At 37.2% G+C, this 17,653-nt stretch overlaps 1 protein-coding gene across 1 annotated transcript in view; it reads right to left on the minus strand.

Moving 5' to 3' along the window:
- Nucleotides 1–3,598: 3,598 nt before the first annotated feature.
- ZMAT2 (zinc finger matrin-type 2) overlaps nt 3,599–17,653 on the minus strand; it is a 69,294-nt gene continuing 55,239 nt past the window's right edge. Inside the window, exons 5-6 of the mRNA XM_026672604.2 lie at nt 8,610–8,755; nt 3,599–6,697 (exon numbers count right to left, since the gene is read on the minus strand). Coding sequence (XP_026528389.1) covers nt 6,554–6,697; nt 8,610–8,755 — 290 coding nt within the window. The 3' untranslated portion in view covers nt 3,599–6,553. The remainder of the gene's footprint in view (nt 6,698–8,609; nt 8,756–17,653) is intronic.

Genomic DNA, 17,653 nt, shown 5'->3' on the forward strand with positions numbered 1-17,653 from the left:
GATTTGAAGGATAAATGGGGCAGGAATGAATGAATAGATAGCAAAGGCATTAATGTTTTGTGGGAAGTCTTAGAGAAGAGAACAAAATTAGGGAAGATAAAGGAATTCATGCCTGATAATCCAGCATGCACAATAATAGCCCAAACTTAAAGAGTGTCATAAAATCCTCCAGTTTAGATAAGAGAATGTGTCTATTGCAGCTGATAAGCAGCTTTGTTTCCGTCAATGTCATCAACTTGTTAAATTCTAAAGTCTCTTTGAGGCTTCTTGTCATTATAAATGTACTGTATTAGCTGTATGTATGCCAATTTGACAAATGTCCTTGGAGTAGTTTACAGATGTAATTTATGTGCAATTTTGTGTACATGTGTGTCTCCAAATCATTTTAGAGTTCTTTTCACCTATTATTTTAACCAGAACTTCAATTATTTTGGTATATGAACAATCTATTATATATTATTTGAGGTTGGCATAGACAAATAACTGCATAAGCAATTGTACTAGACAAAACATTAATGTACAATTAAACATCTTCAGTCCATTTTCTCTCCATCTCCTCTATGAGAAAAAATAATAATTTATAAAACTGACAGGAGAAAAGAAGGAGAATTGAAAAATAGCAATGAAGTGGTAAAGAAGAGATTCGGTGTCAGGTAGGGAATATACAAGAAAATCCAAGAAGATTTAATTCTATACAATACTGTCTGCTATGGGAGCTAGATAAAAAGTTAATAAGTTATATTGTGCTTCATCAGCAAACAAACACTCTGCAACTGGCTCATTAATTTTTATGTCTAGGACACAAAGGAACGGAACTTTTCAAGTTCACAAATGACATTCAAAACTCCTAACAGTGTGTAATATTTTACATTCATTTCAAGCCTGCAAAGAATGCTGAACAATCCCAACCACCTGCAAGCAGTTGTATAAAGACAGGCTGCCTTTGAACACCAGGCTGTGGTTTCCTATCCCTACAGGGAGTCACTAATGCACAGGGGTCAAAATCAGTTCTATGAAAAACCCAAATTCTTCAGCAGAGAGTGAATGGCCATAGGCATGTATAAAACAGAACAATATAAACCCATTCTTATACTGAATAAAGATCACCTATGAAATATTTGACTGGGATATTTGACCGGAAAACATTGAATTTTTTTAAAGGTATGGTTCTTTCAGTACACATGGTACTAAAGCAATTGCTAGAGCAGTGGCCTCCAACTTTTTGGGCACCAGGAGCCGAATCTATGGAGAGAGGGTTTTCCGTGGACCGGAAGGGGTGTGGTTTCATGTGCTGCCTGCATCCCATGGATGGGGTTTTGCTTGTTTGTGTGGTGCACTTTTTGGCATGCTGAGGATTGGCGCTGATCCATGGACAGGGGTTTAGAGGCCTCTGCACTAGAGAGTAGCGAAACTAGAGAGAGAAGGTGTGTGTAGCGTCTAATTGTCAGCCTTAATGTATCCTAAATCTTCCTAAATCTTGCCTTTTCTAGTTAGAAGACAAACTATAAAAACCTATTATCAGTCTTCTGCCCTTTGCAAAGAATTGTAAAACCAGAACTTTATTATAGGTAGAAATATGGCTGCAGTTCTCTATAATGGAACAGATGTAAGTAGAAAACACCCTGTGATGTAACTGCAATATGCTTGTTCAACTGGATCTAATTAAAATATTACAAAGTAATGTGGAAGCTTTCAAATCCACTGGAATTCTTTGGGTAGAGCTAGGATTGGCACTCCAAATCAGATGGAAAAGTTTGCAAGTTAATCAAAACTGTTTTTCAGACTATCACAGTGTTTAAAATTGATATCACTTGATACACAATTAAACACTGCAAAAACAAACAGAAAGATTAACAGTTTGCCAGACATTCTGAAAAGTTTTAGAAAAAAAATCAGAAAGTATATGGCTTTAACTAAGCTATCTCTTTCTTGGTCCAAAATAATGCAACAAGTCATGCTAAAGCAAAGTAGCAAAAAATGCTCACAAACAAGTGGGCATACCTAAAACTGCATCAGAACTCTACCTTTCAGCATTGCAGAGCAGGCCCTTTTGATGTGTTTAGAATATATTTCTCTTTCATGCCTCTATTTTCTTCAAGATATACCTCAATTAATTAATTAAGAGTATTGCAATCACATAAAATTCACCTAATTCTAATTTTTAAAAAGGGCTTTAAAATAAATTTAGAAAGCACACTGCTTTGAACAAGGTGTTTTCTCCCATCTTTGAAAGAGTTTTGAAAAATCCTAAAATATTAGGATACATGTATTTAAATCTGGTTATAATTTATTAGTGATACTGACAATTTCTGGATAGAAATATTAAATATAAAATATTTGAATTTGTCCTTAAAATTATAGTTGTGTGTTTTTTCTGTCCATATACATACTCATATTTGGCATGTTTTGTTTTGTTTTTAAAAATTGCTTTTGCTTTAGTGTCTAGGTTTTCTATAATTTCATTTTTGCTAAAAATCCCTTGTGTACTTGTGAATAAGTACATACATACAAAACTTTAGGAAAAAAACCATCCTGATTGAGAAGGACAGTTGTTAAAGGAGGGAAAAGTGTCATTTTTACAGTTATTACCAACCACAGTCATGGATTAGATGGACCAACAGTAAGAAGAAAGAAACAACAGCACAAGCTTAATCATCAATGTTCCCATAATGGATACAAACATTTTCAATTTCCTGCTCTGTTAAAACTGGAAAACAAAACTTGCATCATTCTGTCTTTATATATCAGCATGAAGAGCAATAAATTACAGAAGAGGTAAAATAAACCTACAAGTAATGCTTGTTTAATGACCAGTCACTTAACCATTTGAAATTACAATGGATCTCAAAATGTTATGACCTTTTCTTGGAGTTATGACTGCCTGTGCACACACAAACAGACACAATCACATAATTACATTTTGGATGCTTGACAATTGGCTTGCATTTGTGACTGACTGCAGCATCCTGTGTTCATGTGACAATGATTTGTGACTTTTCTAGCCTGTTTCTGACATTTTTTGCATTCATGAGAATGAATTTTTAAAATAAAAACATGGTTCATTTAATGCAGGGGTAGTCAACCTTTTTCTACCTACCACCCACTTTTGTATCTCTGTTAGTAGTAAAATTTTCTCTAACTGCCCACCGGTTCCACAGTAATGGTGATTATTATAAAGTAGGGGACAAAACCCCTACCGCCCACCATGAAAGCTGGAATGCCCACTAGTGGGCGGTAGGGACCAGGTTGACTACCACTGATTTAATGGTTATGTGACTTGCTTAATAACCGGGATTCACTTTACAACTGTACTAAATTGGTTGTAAAACTGAGTCAGGTCACATGGTGACCACTTAATGACCGCAATAATTTATGACCAAAATTGTGGGTTCGGTTGTGGTCGTTAAGTGAGGTCTACCCTTAGTGAGATATTATAATACAGACTTCACCCAGTCTTTTTCTGCCTAACTAAAGAGGAAGTAAATCATTAGCCATTCAAGGCAGAATCAGATAAAAAAAAATTCACCCATGCAGCCTACGCAGTCCTTGGCTCCCTGGGAAGAACATGGCACACACAGTCATGAAACAGGCAACAAAGGAACTCTAGTATGTTTAATCAGATCAGGTAAAGATGAACTATGGTTGGATGATTAGCAGTTGGTATACAGAACTGTGATGTGAGCAGCAGGAAATCAAAAGGCTAATTTCAGCAAACAAAAAGTTGAACGGGGAATTTAGGCTTAATGATCTTTGCAGAAAAACATTTTCTCTAGATTTTTTGTCTAAATATTATTTCTTTCAAGGAAACGTGTTTTGCATCCTTGGCTAGAGGCAGCTCCTGCTGCTGGGAATCCAGCAGGAATCTGTATCTCTGCCACTACACACTCCATTGCTCTCAGCAAGTGCCCAAGACAAAGACATTCCCCCACCACCACCACCACTCAGAGAAAACCTCCAGTGCTGGGATAGGAAAAACTGGCAGAAATATTGCATGTGCAGGCAGATGCTCTGGCCCCATAGAGGAAGATGCCCTTAAGCTTGAATATAGGTAAAAGGCTTCAAATAGGGAACGGAGAAGAAAATACCATGGAAATCACATTCCTCTTTCTACCCACACTGATGCACACAAACACATACCATATTGTGCAGACGGGCTCCTTCTTGTTTTGTTCTATTAACTAGCAAATGAAATAATTCTGTAGCTTATTGAGTATGTTATTCTTCATTAAGATAATTATTCAAAATTTGACAAACAATGCATTATCAAAACTTATGAGTAGAAAATTGTACATTAGTGCCATGCTAATTTTCTGTACTGCATGGCTTAAAACAGCAAGCATCTCTATGTTAACCTTTCAAGAACACAAAAAGAACAGTGCTATATCAAACCAAAGGCCCATTAGAACATCATTCTGATTCCATAAGGATCAAACATATATGGGAACTCATAAGCAAAACATAAATGCCATTCACATTTATTTCCCAGCAAGTACTAGTCAATCTCTGAGACTAAAAGTTAATATACCCAACACTAGAGCTAAGTAATCATTGATTTTTCCCACCCATAAAGTGCAGATAAAAGGGCTGTGCTTCAATTGCAACAGATTTTAACAATATGTAGAACAGAGGAATCTTTTTGAAACTCACACTCACACAGCTAGTATTAAATTTAGAACACTAGGACAGCATATTCACTGCTCACATGTATAAGAGATCTCCTGGATTATATTATTTCTCATAAGTACTAATTAAATTGGTTCAAGGTACAATAATGAGCATGTTGCAACACTGCTAGCTAGACAAAATTATTCAAAATGTTCCATATTTTAATGTGCATAAAAAGAATTAACACAGCATTGTAACCCCATTTTTTGCACCTCCTCTCTTCAAATTGTCTAGAATATTTAGTCATAGGTTTCATTTTTGATTTTATAGTTTGAATGCAAATAGGGACATTGTTGGAATTAAATGTTCATTTCTCTTTGTTGCATGGAAGGAATCTGAGGCACATTAAGCAGGTTTTTTTTTTTTAAACGGATCATGTCTCCAAGGACATTTGAATCTCTGCTAGCAGTGCTACAGGCTTTGTATCATTTCAATGACATCTTCAGTGGGGATTATAATCTGAATTGAAGTGGAAATATCTGAAGCAATGAAGCTGTCAGCAGTCTAAGATTAAGGAATTAAAACATCAGAAAACATTGTAGGATTTATTTTACCTGGATTTGAAAGAATGGAAGATTTAATTAAAGTGAGGAGAAAAGCAAGAACAATGATCCCATCACTATAAGGGAGAGACTATGAAAATCAGTCATGCTAGATGTAAATCCTCCTAAACCGATGAATGAGTCACAGTGGGGTTGGCTGAACTAAAATTAAGAAAGCAATGAAAATGACATGGGGCATAAACAGCAGCTAGAGCAGCACTGATAACATTTCTCCACTCTGAATCAAAATGGCAAGAAAGCTCCTTCTTCTCTATCAAACCCCCATCTGTTCTGATAAAACTCAGAGATATCTATTCAATATGGCCAGTGGCAAGATACTGGCAAGTCTCATTCTACTTTAATAGAAAAGAGATTCATCTGGGATTTCTTCTCAACACTTGCATTAAGCCCAAAGGGCATTTTACCATTCTAACCTTGGAAAATCTTTAAACTAGAGATTTCTTTTATCTTTTAAAAAAAATACAGGCACTCCCACTGGTGCAATTTTTTTCTCGATGAGAAATTTCTCTATTTTTAAAGCAAAGCATCATTTATTGCTATTTCAGAAAAAAATTCACATTCTTACCAAATTCTCAGATAATTTACTACCTAAATCAATGAAAGGAGATCATAGGAACCTTGATCTTTCTAAGTTACCAGCTGAATATATTTTAAAAAAAAACACATTTTAGCAAGCTAATGGCGTGGACAATAACTTGCTCAGTAGACAGATAATAATAATCTCCTGTGAGTTCTGGAAAATAATAGTGTAGATGAATCTATCAATCCCCTCCCCACCCTGTATATAAACACATTATAAAACCGTTTTAAAAACCCCATTGCACTAGATTTTTATGAGTTTATTAAAAGAAAAAAGCATACCCAGTAGCACATCTCTCATGCACATAATACAAAGTAAAAAGCAAGCAGAACTTGCACCAGAAAACTGCAGCTGTAGACAAGGCCAAGAGAAATTTCGTGCTTAAAAATTATTCTATAATCACCACAGAATTCTGTGTGAAAGTGTGTGGGCATTTCAAGCAGATCTTGAAAAAAGATGTATCCTTAAATATTGTCAGGGGATCAAGGGAGGGGAGATATTATTTGATAGTATTTTTATTTGGGATTTAAAGTTATCAACACATAGGCAAAAATGTGGTGCTATCTGTTCAACCAGGGAAGTTTTAATGATGGTAGGGTAGAATCAGCCCCACATGGGACATGTGGAATTGTTTCCCAACTTGTATCAGGTTATTTAGATACAAATTCTTTGCAAAGGCTTTCTGGGATTTTGAACCATCATCAGGGCATAAACAGTAGCCATTCAAAATACAGTTTCTGGCTAATCAGTAGCTCTTCTTAGTTGAGCCAAAACCAGAGAAACCCATTACAGCAGCCATTTCATCGTCTTCTTCAAATGTCAAGTCTTCCTCTGCCCTCCTTTTCTTCTCTCTTTGTTTTTCCTTTTTGTAGGCTTTGGCCTTTTCCTCCTGCAACACAGGAAATAACTCTTTTTATCCAAGCTTGCTTGCATAATCAAAATCTTTGAAAAGAAAGATAAATCTCAGAAATTAGGCAATTGAGACAACATGCTTTCTGGTCTGAAGAAGAAACGAAATGAGTGGAAGAAAAATGGCTCATCCCAAAGCAATAATGAAAGAAAAGCAAACCAAAGTGCCAAGAGAAGATGCTGATTATATGGGAGAATGCTCATTTGCTGTCAGCATCTGTTTTTAAACCAATATTGAAGACTTCATCCAAAATTAATAGTGATAGAAATACAGCTTTGCTTGAAAACAATCACATGGATTCTGTATTAATGCCCTGTTACAAATGCGGTGCTGAATGATGCCAGAAGGCAATGTCAGCAGCTGATAGCTCTTGGAACAGCCTGATGACAGCTGCTCAGCAGAACATAAGCTGTGTTTTGAATGGCTCTGGTATCAAAGGACTTCTAACAGCTCGAATCAAAATATTTTGTTGTTCTGTGAGATTGCAAGACCTGGAAAGCAGCCATGCTTGTGTTGGGAGATGTTGAAGTGGGATTTTGGTTAATGGTTTCTCAGCAGTTGTTAAGGCTGCAAAAGCTTGCATGACATTGCAGGACTTTTTTATATTAACCACCTACACAACCAAGAGATCTAAAACATGGTTTGAAATTATTATTAAGGTGACTTGAATAAAGTCATATATTCATATGCATAGTTTCTATATTATTTCTTGTTACCAAAATTCCAAAAGCAAATTCTGAATCTCCCATTTTCTAAAGATGATCAATCCATGGCATGCCAAAAAAACCCATTTTTCATTCTTACAGCAATGATTCAAGAGCCAAAAGAAGAGGTTCAAGTTCCTATTCAGATACTCAATTCTAAGTGATTTGGCCAGTCACTGTTTCACATTCTAATGAACATTATAAAAGCAAGGGGTCATCATGTAGGTCACTTTCAAATGACTGAAGGTAGAATAAAAATATAACCGAAAAAGATGCTTTGCAAGGTCTTTTTCTTTCTTTCTTTCTTTCTTTCTTTCTTTCTTTCTTTCTTTCTTTCTTTCTTTCTTTCTTTCTTTCTTTCTTTCTTTCTTTCTTTCTTTCTTTCTTTCTTTCTTTCTTTCTTTCTTTCTTTCTTTCTTTCTTTTTCTTTCTTTCTCTTTCTTCCCTTCCCTTCATTTCTCCATTGTGCTTCTATGCTAAATAGTAAAGATAATTTGCAAAACTTTCTTAATTGCAATCTTCATTAAATATGCATATATGCATGCAATAAAGAACATATGGTTTCTTTTGTTTCTATGAAGTGCAAGTACCTGTGAGTGGTATTCAAGATTATCCCATGACTTCTGGAAATCTTCCTCAGATCTTCTAATTTCAGTTTTAGGTATAAGAAATGTTTAAAAATCAATTTTGTTTTACTGAACAGGACAGACAACATGCCTGCCTCTATAATATTTCTATATTACATATAATTTTTGTCACATCTGGTTTTTAAAAATATACAGTTCTATATACTGTATATTCCAAAATACACAGTTTTCCTAATCACTAGAAGACTTCAAACACAATTTCACCAGATTGTGCTGCAGAGCCAATGAAATACAGTAAGATAAATCTTGAATGCTATATTCAGCCCTTTATTTTACTGGGGAAATCAAGGAACAAAAATGACTTTCCTGATCATTTTCAAGACAAGCAACTCTTGGGGCAACATCAGAATAGTAAATATGCTGAATTTGGCACAAAGATCTAATTCCACCTAGAATGACAATCATCATTATTGCTATACATCTTTTTAAAAGACAATGTAAAAATGACTCTTCAGAAAGATAATAATAATAGAACATCTATCAGCTTAAAATGTATTCCATTACAATCATGTCCTGTTTAATTTCTGGGTAATACTTCACCTCTTCTCTGAGCTCCTTCATCCTCTCCTCAAAGTCATAATCCTTCTGCTTCTCCTCCATTTTTTTCTTGTTCACTTCAAAACGTTTCTTCACCTGATCCAGAGTAGAACGCTCTACTCTCATGGACATACCAAGGTTCCTCTGATCTAGAAAAAGTAGGGACCAATTAAATATTTTGGGAATTGCCTAAAAACCTTATCAATACTTTAACAGGCAACACATGCAGAATGTATTGTTTTCTTGCAGCTGAGCAATATTTTTGCACAAATAAGTAAAGCTTGCTGTAAATATTACTTTGAAACTTCTTTTAACTCTGCTATGTTTTTATTCATCCTCCTAGAATAATGCAAGGGTTCATCCTCACCCCAACCATTTAACCAAATCTATATACCAAGTTAGATTAGTATTCCTGGGCTTGTGGGGATGGAGGGGGGGGGTTATTAAAAGATGCGTTTTAGAACACTTTCCTTTTTAATATTGATGGTACTGATATGCTGCATAAATGACAAGTGATGAACCTACATTTGTTTGCTGCACTTATAACTTCTACTACAGATGGGTGGCTAAGTGCTAGGCATTCAATCACATGGTGACTTGCTTGACAGAATTAAAGCTCATGGGTATAACATGCCATGTACTGTAGTCTGGCACATAGTGGCACAGAAGAGTATGTGGCCATGTTATACCCTGGCATTAATGAAAGCAAAAATAATCATTCAGTCCTGGAAATCATATGTATGGAGTAGAATGCTAAAATCCAGGATTGTCAAAGCACATTCCTTCAAAATACTATGAATTCCACCTGCCAGCCCCATTAAATGGACAGAACTGAACAGCTTTAGTGCCTGGATGAGAAGATGTTAGGAGGAAGGTCTGGATTAGTGAAGCATTAGAATACTTTTGGGAACAACCAGGCTTCTGCAAATAGGGGACGACCCACATAAACCAAGAACGTACCAGATTGCTGGAAAATATTATCAAAAAATGTGGCAAAGCAGCTTTTAAACTAATTCTGGGGGGAGGGGGAGCTAACAGAATGTAAGGAGTATTTGGTACAGGAAGAAACCACTCCAGAGGATGAGAGTATAAATTATTATAATGGTTTAAGAGTGGGTGGGCAGTGCAGATCTAGAAAATTAGTGTAGTTGATCAAGAAAGCTGTATGGGAGGAAATTAAATGAAGATATTGTGTGTAAGCACTTGTATGCAAATTCCAGAAGTCCCTTAGTCAAAATGAGATGTGTTTAATGCTAGAAGAGAACACAGTTATATGACAAGTATTACAGAAATCAGGTGAAATAGAGAGAAGCAATTGGATATATTTTTGTTGAGATATAAGTCATACAAAGGGCAGGAATTACTGCACAGAGTGGCTCTATGTCTCAAAGAAGCAGTTTGTAAACTAGTATTCAAAAGTGAAGCACACTCTTCCAGAGAATCCCAGTGGTGCAGGATATACTACTCTCTAGTACTTTCAGAGCCAGGGATAATCCCTAAGTGGCTAACTGTTTAGGACTGTAAATCGACTTCCGGTTTGGCATAGCTGAGCGACAGTCGTGGGTAGGGGGCTCCACGAACCCAGGCTGAATCCTCATTGTTGGAGGGCCCTAACGGGCTAAAGCATGGGTGTCAAACTCAATTTCATTGAGGGCCGCATCAGGGTTGTGTTTAAACTTGGGGGTGTCAGGATGGGGGTGGCCAGGGTGGGCATGGCCAGCTCGATGTCACTTGTGTCAAGGGCCTTGTGGCGGCCCAAGTGCTCTGCCAGTGAAAATGGGCTCCCAAGCTCCTTTTTCAGCTGTGATGGCCTCCTGCAACCCTCTGCTAGCAAAAATGGGTTCTGAAGCTCTGTTTTTGGCTGTGACAGCCTCCTGCAACCCTCTGCCAGTGAAAACAGAGCTCTTGAGGGCCACACACAGCCCTCCCGAGCTCCATTTCTGCTGGCAGAGGCACCAAGGTCCAGTACTTTGCTGTTTCCAGGGCAGCCACATGGGCCAGATCCATCCACGTGGGCTGGATCCGGCCCCAGGACTTGACTTTGACACCCCTGGGCTAAACTCATCCTGAAGGGGTAATGAAGAAAGGAGGGATACTTTGCAGGTCGCGGAGAGCAATGACTCTTCTGCTTGATCCAAGGCTCCCTCCCATCCAACAACAAAGAGGAAAGGTGGCCATTAGGGCTGCCATGAAGCTGGGACAACTGAAGAAAGAAATGTGCTGGAGCGGTTTGTGAACAGTGGACTGGAACTGGGTGACGTGATTTTTAACTTCTATATTAGAGATTTAATCTCAAAGAAAATAAATTCCGAAAGAAAGATTCTCTAAAGTGGTGAAAAAGCGGCGAATAAACAGAAAGATTACAGACCCGAAAAAAAGTGAAACCTAAGTTAGAACACAAAGTTTTAAAATATAAAAAGACTAGACTCAAATATTTTATTGGTAATATTTTGAACAGGCATTTTAAAATGCTGGGAATATTTGGTTGATTATTGGAAGAAATTTCTTGAAGAAAATTGGAACAGCAATCAGCTGTTAGATTTTGTATAACATTGAAATTTTAGGTGGTGGTGTCATCTACTGGAGAAAGAATATATACTATATTTTTACAAGGTTGGAATAACCTAGAAATAATCTGAGGACTGAAAAAATAGAAAAGAGAGTGGAGACAAATAACAACTGGAAGACTGCCTTTTTGCATATTGTTCTATACCTATTTGCTGCACAGCTGAGGAGGAACAAATTTTGAGACTTTTGAAGATTTCTAAGTAGAGTGGATTACAAATATCTGGAATTATCATTGAAATTAAAGAATTGACTATGTGACTTAAGAAGACATGGAGAAATCTGATGGATCACCTAGGATTATAAATGTTGTCTGATAACTGCTTAAAAGGTGAAAGAAGAATAATTTTAAAAAAGACTTTTTGGAGAACTTGGAAGGACTAAACTGACCTATTGAGGACTATAAAGGACTATAAATATTGTGCTTCATGAGGTATAATTTGGGGGCTACTCAATGTTTCAATATTGGCTTTTTGGTGTTATGGATAACTGAGATTTTGGGACCGGTAGATTATAGAATAACTTTCTAACTTACAAAATAAGACAAAATGCTTCAACATGGAAAAATAAGTGTATTTCAAAAAGAAATATTATTGATGTTTTAAACTACAACAACCATAGGGAGATAAAAGACTTGACACATGACATAATTGTAAGACCAGAAAATACTCGGCAAAAAACAGTGAAAAATGAACAAGAAACCCAGGAAAGATGAGAAAATAGAAAAAAAAAACAGAGGAAAGAATAGAGCAAATAAAGCAACAAATGAAACAAGAAAACAAGGAGAAGATAATAAAAATTTATGAATCCGATCAGGCATATTATACATTAAGACTTCAACAAATAGAATTGGATAAACAGACATTCCTGAAGTGAGATAGAAGCACTGATAGGCATATTGAAGGTCTGGCAGCGAGAGGTAGATATAGAGATAAAGGAAACATTTAGATCAAACAGGAGTATGGGAAACATGCCAAAAAATAAACAAGAATTGAAATACTAAAACGGACAAGAGATGACGGATAGAAATAGAATACCTCCTAATATAAAATTTGTTTTATTAAGAATTAGAATAGAAGTAGAAACTAGAAAGGGGGAAAATATTATTATGCATATTTCTATATATTTTAAAATTAATATGTAGAAGTAAAGATCAGAAGTTGAAAAATGATTCTATCTATACTTAAATAATATTACTATGGTTATCAGTATTATGTATTAAAATATTGAATAATTAAATGATGAAGGAATATATACATGGTGGAGCAAATACTAACATGTAAATAACTTTAATTTTAATATTTATATTATTATAATCATGTATGATTACTGTAACCAATATTATTATTATCACTATTATTTTGTATCAAAACTAATGATCCCCAGAGGCCACACTGTTTATGTATTCAATATTTATGTATATTTAAAAGTAAAATAAAATTTTAAAAAAGGACTGAAAGGACTTTAAAAAATCAAACAGACTGAAAAAGCTCTAAAATACTATCCTCCAGCTAGGTGAGTACATCTCAATGGCCAAGGCACCAAACTTCACAATACACATAAGAAAACTTCCCCTCCCCACATTTTGCAAAAGAATTAATGAGCTCTGTATTGGCAGTGACTGATGAGAAAGGGGAGTTCAGAGTCATGGTAGATGTCTCAATAAAGGTTCCATCTCAGAGTAAAAAAGACAAAGTCTAATATGGAATAATTAAGAGGGGAATTGTAGCAAAATCTGTATATTTAGTGAGGTCCTTATATAAATGTGTAGTAAAATCATACTTGGAATTGTGTACAGCTCCAATCACCTCTGAAAAAAAATTGTACAAGAGCAAATAAACCTGATCAAAATACTATAATGAAGGGATGATGTGATATCACCTGGGTATGTCTAGTTTAATGAAAAGAAGGACTAGGGAAGACATGATAGCGGTATTCCAATATCTCAGGGGCTGCCACAAAGAAGAGGGAGTCAAGCTATACTCCAGAGCTTGAGGCCAGGACAAGCAGCAATGGGTGGAAACTAATCAAGGAGAGAAGCAACTTAGAACTAAGGACATTTCCTGACAGTCAGAACAATTAATCAGTGGAACAACTTGGCTCCAGAAGTTTTGAATGCTCCAACACTGGAAGTTTTTAAAAAGATGTTGGATAACCATTTGTCTGAAATAGTGTCTTCCTGCCTAGGCAGGGGGTTGGACTAGAAGAGCTCCAAGTCCCTTCCAACTCTGTTATTCTATTCTATTCTATTCTATTCTATTCTATTCTATTCTATTCTATTCTATTCTATTCTATTCTGATATCCACAAGACTGATAACTGTCTCCCAGATAAGGAATTCTGTATACATTCCTCCACAACAAGCAGGACCTTCCAGAATAATGATCTTTAACAATGAAATCCCCTCACAACTATTTCTCTCCAAATGAGAAAGCTTTTATTTATGAGAGGGCAGTAATCAAAGATCCGTCCCCAAATCCCTCTCCGGACATGTTTGGAGGAGGAGGAGGAGGAGGAGGAGGAGGAGGAGGAGGAGGAGGAGGAGGAGGAGGAGGAGGAGGAGGAGGAGGAGGAGGAGGAGGAGGAGGAGGAGGAGGAGGAGGAGAGTTTGAGTCAGTAGAGGAATGCACAGAACCATGTGATGGCCCAGATTGGGGCTCAGAGTGTGCTAGCCTGATGAAGCAGCCTCATCTGGGTTGACAAGCGACAGGCTGAGGCTGAGTGAGGCGAGCTGCAGTGAATTGACCAGGAGGCTCCAGGCAAGGACCAGGAGCAGCTGTCGGCAGTTAACGAGGAAGCGGTAGAGTCCACACCTCCTCCCAATCTAAGGACATGTAGGGCAAAGAGAAGAGATGTGCAATGCTGGTCAGCTAGACTACTCACAAGGAAGCAACCTCATCCCTCTTGAAAGGCTGCACTGGTGTCTACTTAATCCTGCCCTGAGGACTCGAGCATTGCAACGTGCCCAGTTCTTTGCCTTGTATGCTTGTGTTGTTTTACCTATTTGACTCGTGGATTGTTTCCCTAGACTTCATGTGTGCCTGTTCGACTCGATTTACCCAGTGACTTGTCATGCTGAGCTTGGAATCCGAACTTGGGCAAAGTGGGTGCTTTCTATGGGCCTGTTATTTGGAGGGAGGGTGTTGAATAAACACCTTTAGAACTCTTACTCTGTGTGTGTGTGTGTGTATGAGGAGAGCTGGGCAGCACAGGCAATGAGAAATTTCAGGCATTTTTTTTCTTCCAGAAAGCAGGAAAAAGAGAGGCAACATCCAGGGGTAAGAAAGCTAAGGAACTTGCTCCTGTGATTAAAGGTCGAAATCAATTAAATTCTAGAAAATTCAGGATAAATAATAAAAATTATATTTTCTTTCAAATGTATATTTAGGAATCTGTGATTAGACCTTTAATTTAATTTGTGTGTGCCAATTAAAATCCTTAAGGATTCTAGCAATTTATTTCTTTCTTTATTTTACCTATGCAAACCTAGTATTGTAAACATTTATGCAACCTGGACACTTTTAAAACAGAGTTTAAATTAGAAGTATATCAATATCATCTTGTTGTCTATCCAGAGCCATACATATTCTTTTGCCTTTTTCCTTTGAACACCTGTTTTAAACGGATCTATATTTTACTTTTTGCCCAATATTTTACATGTGACCACTTGCAATTATATAAAGGTATTTTTATATTCTAGTTATTTTGCACTTATTATTTATCATGTTAGGAGCATGGTGGCTTACATAGTTAAGATGCTGGGTTGCAGTTTAGCAAGCCCATGTTCAAAACCCAAGTGCTACTGCCTGGTGGACTGAGCTACTGTCCTTCATTCCAGCTCTTTCATGGGGACATGAAAGGAGTCCTCATGGATTTCCCCCAGCAACCGTGATATTGCTAGCTATTTTTTTCAACCTGGAAGCACCTTAAACAGTGCTCCAACACTACTGGAACAGGGATTTATTATGTTTTTATTTATTTATAATTTTATTTATATTTGATGTGTGTGTGTGTGTGTGTGTGTGTGTGTGTGTGTGTGTGTGTGTGTTTATATGTGTGCGTGTCTGTGTATGGATATATATTTTCTTTTGAGAGAGAGCATCAGAATTTCATTTTTAATGTATGTCCATGTGTCCACAGAAAGAAGTGACAATAAATGGTATCTTATCTTATCCATTGTAATTTTATACATAATTTTATTAATGTTTTGTGAAAGTGATCTTTCTCTGAAAGAAGGACAGGGACCTGATCTCTTAATCATGTATTTCCTGCAACAAAGTCAGAAATTGATGCTACACATTTCACGACTCTCAGCTTTTACTTTATTTGCCCACTAAGGCCCCTGTGGGGTCCCTGTCTATTTCACATAGAGGTTAGAGCAGAGGTCTTCAAACTTGACAGCTTTAAGACTTGTGGACTTCAACTTCCAGAATTCCTCCTCCAGTCATGTTAGCTCAGTAATTCTAGGAGTTGAAGTCTACAAGTCTTAAATTTGCTAAGTTTGAAGACCCTTGGGTTAGAGTATCAAATAAAGCATTCCCCTGTAAGACAGTTACCAAATTGCTACACTGAGGCAGGAATTCAGAGCCAGTATGGGTAAACCCAAACAGTTTCTTGGAAATTCCACTCCTGCCCCTTGCAGGAGGCTGAGGTAAAGACTACAGCTTTTGGATTTTTTTTAGTTCTGCAGGAAGAGGGCAGGGGTATACAGAAACATGTATGGTGGAAAGTGAAGACATAGATATTGTTCTCTCCCTTTTACAATGGCAGTCTTCTATTAAAACCAAATACAGAGATACTCAAGATTAATAAAAGGAAATACTTTTTACACAATGTATAATTAAGGTTTGGAATGTGCTGATAGTAGATATGATGATGGTTACCAATTTAAATGGTTTTAAAAGGGGACCAGACAAATGCCTATGGAAGAACAAGTTATCAATTGTCTTGAGGCAGTTTGTTAGTTTTGAAACCATGGGCAGTATGGCTTAAACTACTAGGGGAGAGCAATAAAAAGAACTATCACTTTCTCAGCTAAAATTGTGAAGTTTCTGAAAGAATCAGATGGGTCAATGTGTGATACAGGATGTTGGTTCTTGGCCTAAGCCAGCAGGGTTATTGTGACATTCCATCTAGTTCTGTCAGCTAGAATATTTCTATGTTCTCCATGGTATGAAATGCAATCAGGGTTCTTTCTCTTTTGCTTGTGCTGTGGCTTCTATATTAAAAGGAAAGCTGGATGAAATTTCTACAAAAAAACCAGCTTTTAATCAGTGATTGTAGAGAAATCCAGCTAACATAAACATATGGATATAATATTGTGTTTGCTTTCTCTTTACTTACGGGAGCTTTCCATCTTTACCGTTTACAACTCTCTACGTTTATTGCAAGTAAATGTGCAATTACTAAACAGCAGAATGAGTTTATAAATGGCACAGTATTGAATAATTCAAAAGCAAAACAACCTGACATTTAAGATTTATTAAGGCAAAAAACAGTGGTAAAGCCAGGCACATAAGAATGTGAAAAAAAGAAAACAGCATTACTAGGAAATGTACTATGTTTATTAATATTCCATCTTAAAGGAGTCAAAAGAAATTACAATGAAAAATACAACAACAAAAATCACTAAATGATATCAATTGACCTAATGGTGAGGAGTAGATAGGTAACCAAAGCAGATTCTTAATATGTCCTTCTCTCTTGTTCTTCTTCATGAGAGATTTAGCAGTTGGTGAGCAGAGGAAACAATCCAGGGGCTCAAACAAGATGCTTCCCGCTCACTTCTCCCAATACCTGCAGGATGGGTCAGAAGAACTTTCAGTTGAAGATCTGTTGTCTAGTGCAGTGATCCCCAACCTTTTTTATGCCGCGGCCTGGTACCGGCATCAGCTGGGCGCCGCGGCCCGGTACCGGCATCAGCTGGGCGCCGCCATCTTTTTGATGACAAAGTGCTCCCGGTGACCTCACCGGAAGCACTTTTTCATCAAAAAGATGCGGCGCTGCTCGGTGAGCTTTTCCGGGTAGAAATGGCTTTCTACCGGAAAAGCTCACCGAGCGATGCCGCCATCTTTTTGATGAAAAAGTGCTTCCGGTGAGCTTTCTACCCGGAAAAGCTCACGGAAGCACTTTTTCATCAAAAAAAAGATGGCGGCGCCCAGCAACCAGCGGCCCGGTAGGACTTGTTCCGCAGACCGGTGGTTGGGGACCCCTGGTCTAGTGTGTGGGGGAGGGAGATGGAAAGGGAACTGAATGGGAAGTTCTGGTGCAAGAGCGGATGAGCTCACATAGTCCATGATATATTATTGGTCAGAGATTATTACTATAGGGGGAAAAACCTAGAGGTCATTCCCCACAGCTCATGGAGTTTGCCTCCATACCTCAAACAATTTGTGTGGAATGGCTTATGATAGAGAGAAGCCTTCTCTTTCTCCACAGCATCATCTTACATTGATTGTTTTTCAATCAATCAAGACCAAAACT

This window comes from Notechis scutatus, chromosome 3, assembly GCF_049901735.1.
Source record: "Notechis scutatus isolate UNSWTSFEM ecotype Mainland chromosome 3, rNotScu1.2, whole genome shotgun sequence".
In the NCBI taxonomy this organism is placed as follows: domain Eukaryota; kingdom Metazoa; phylum Chordata; class Lepidosauria; order Squamata; family Elapidae; genus Notechis; species Notechis scutatus.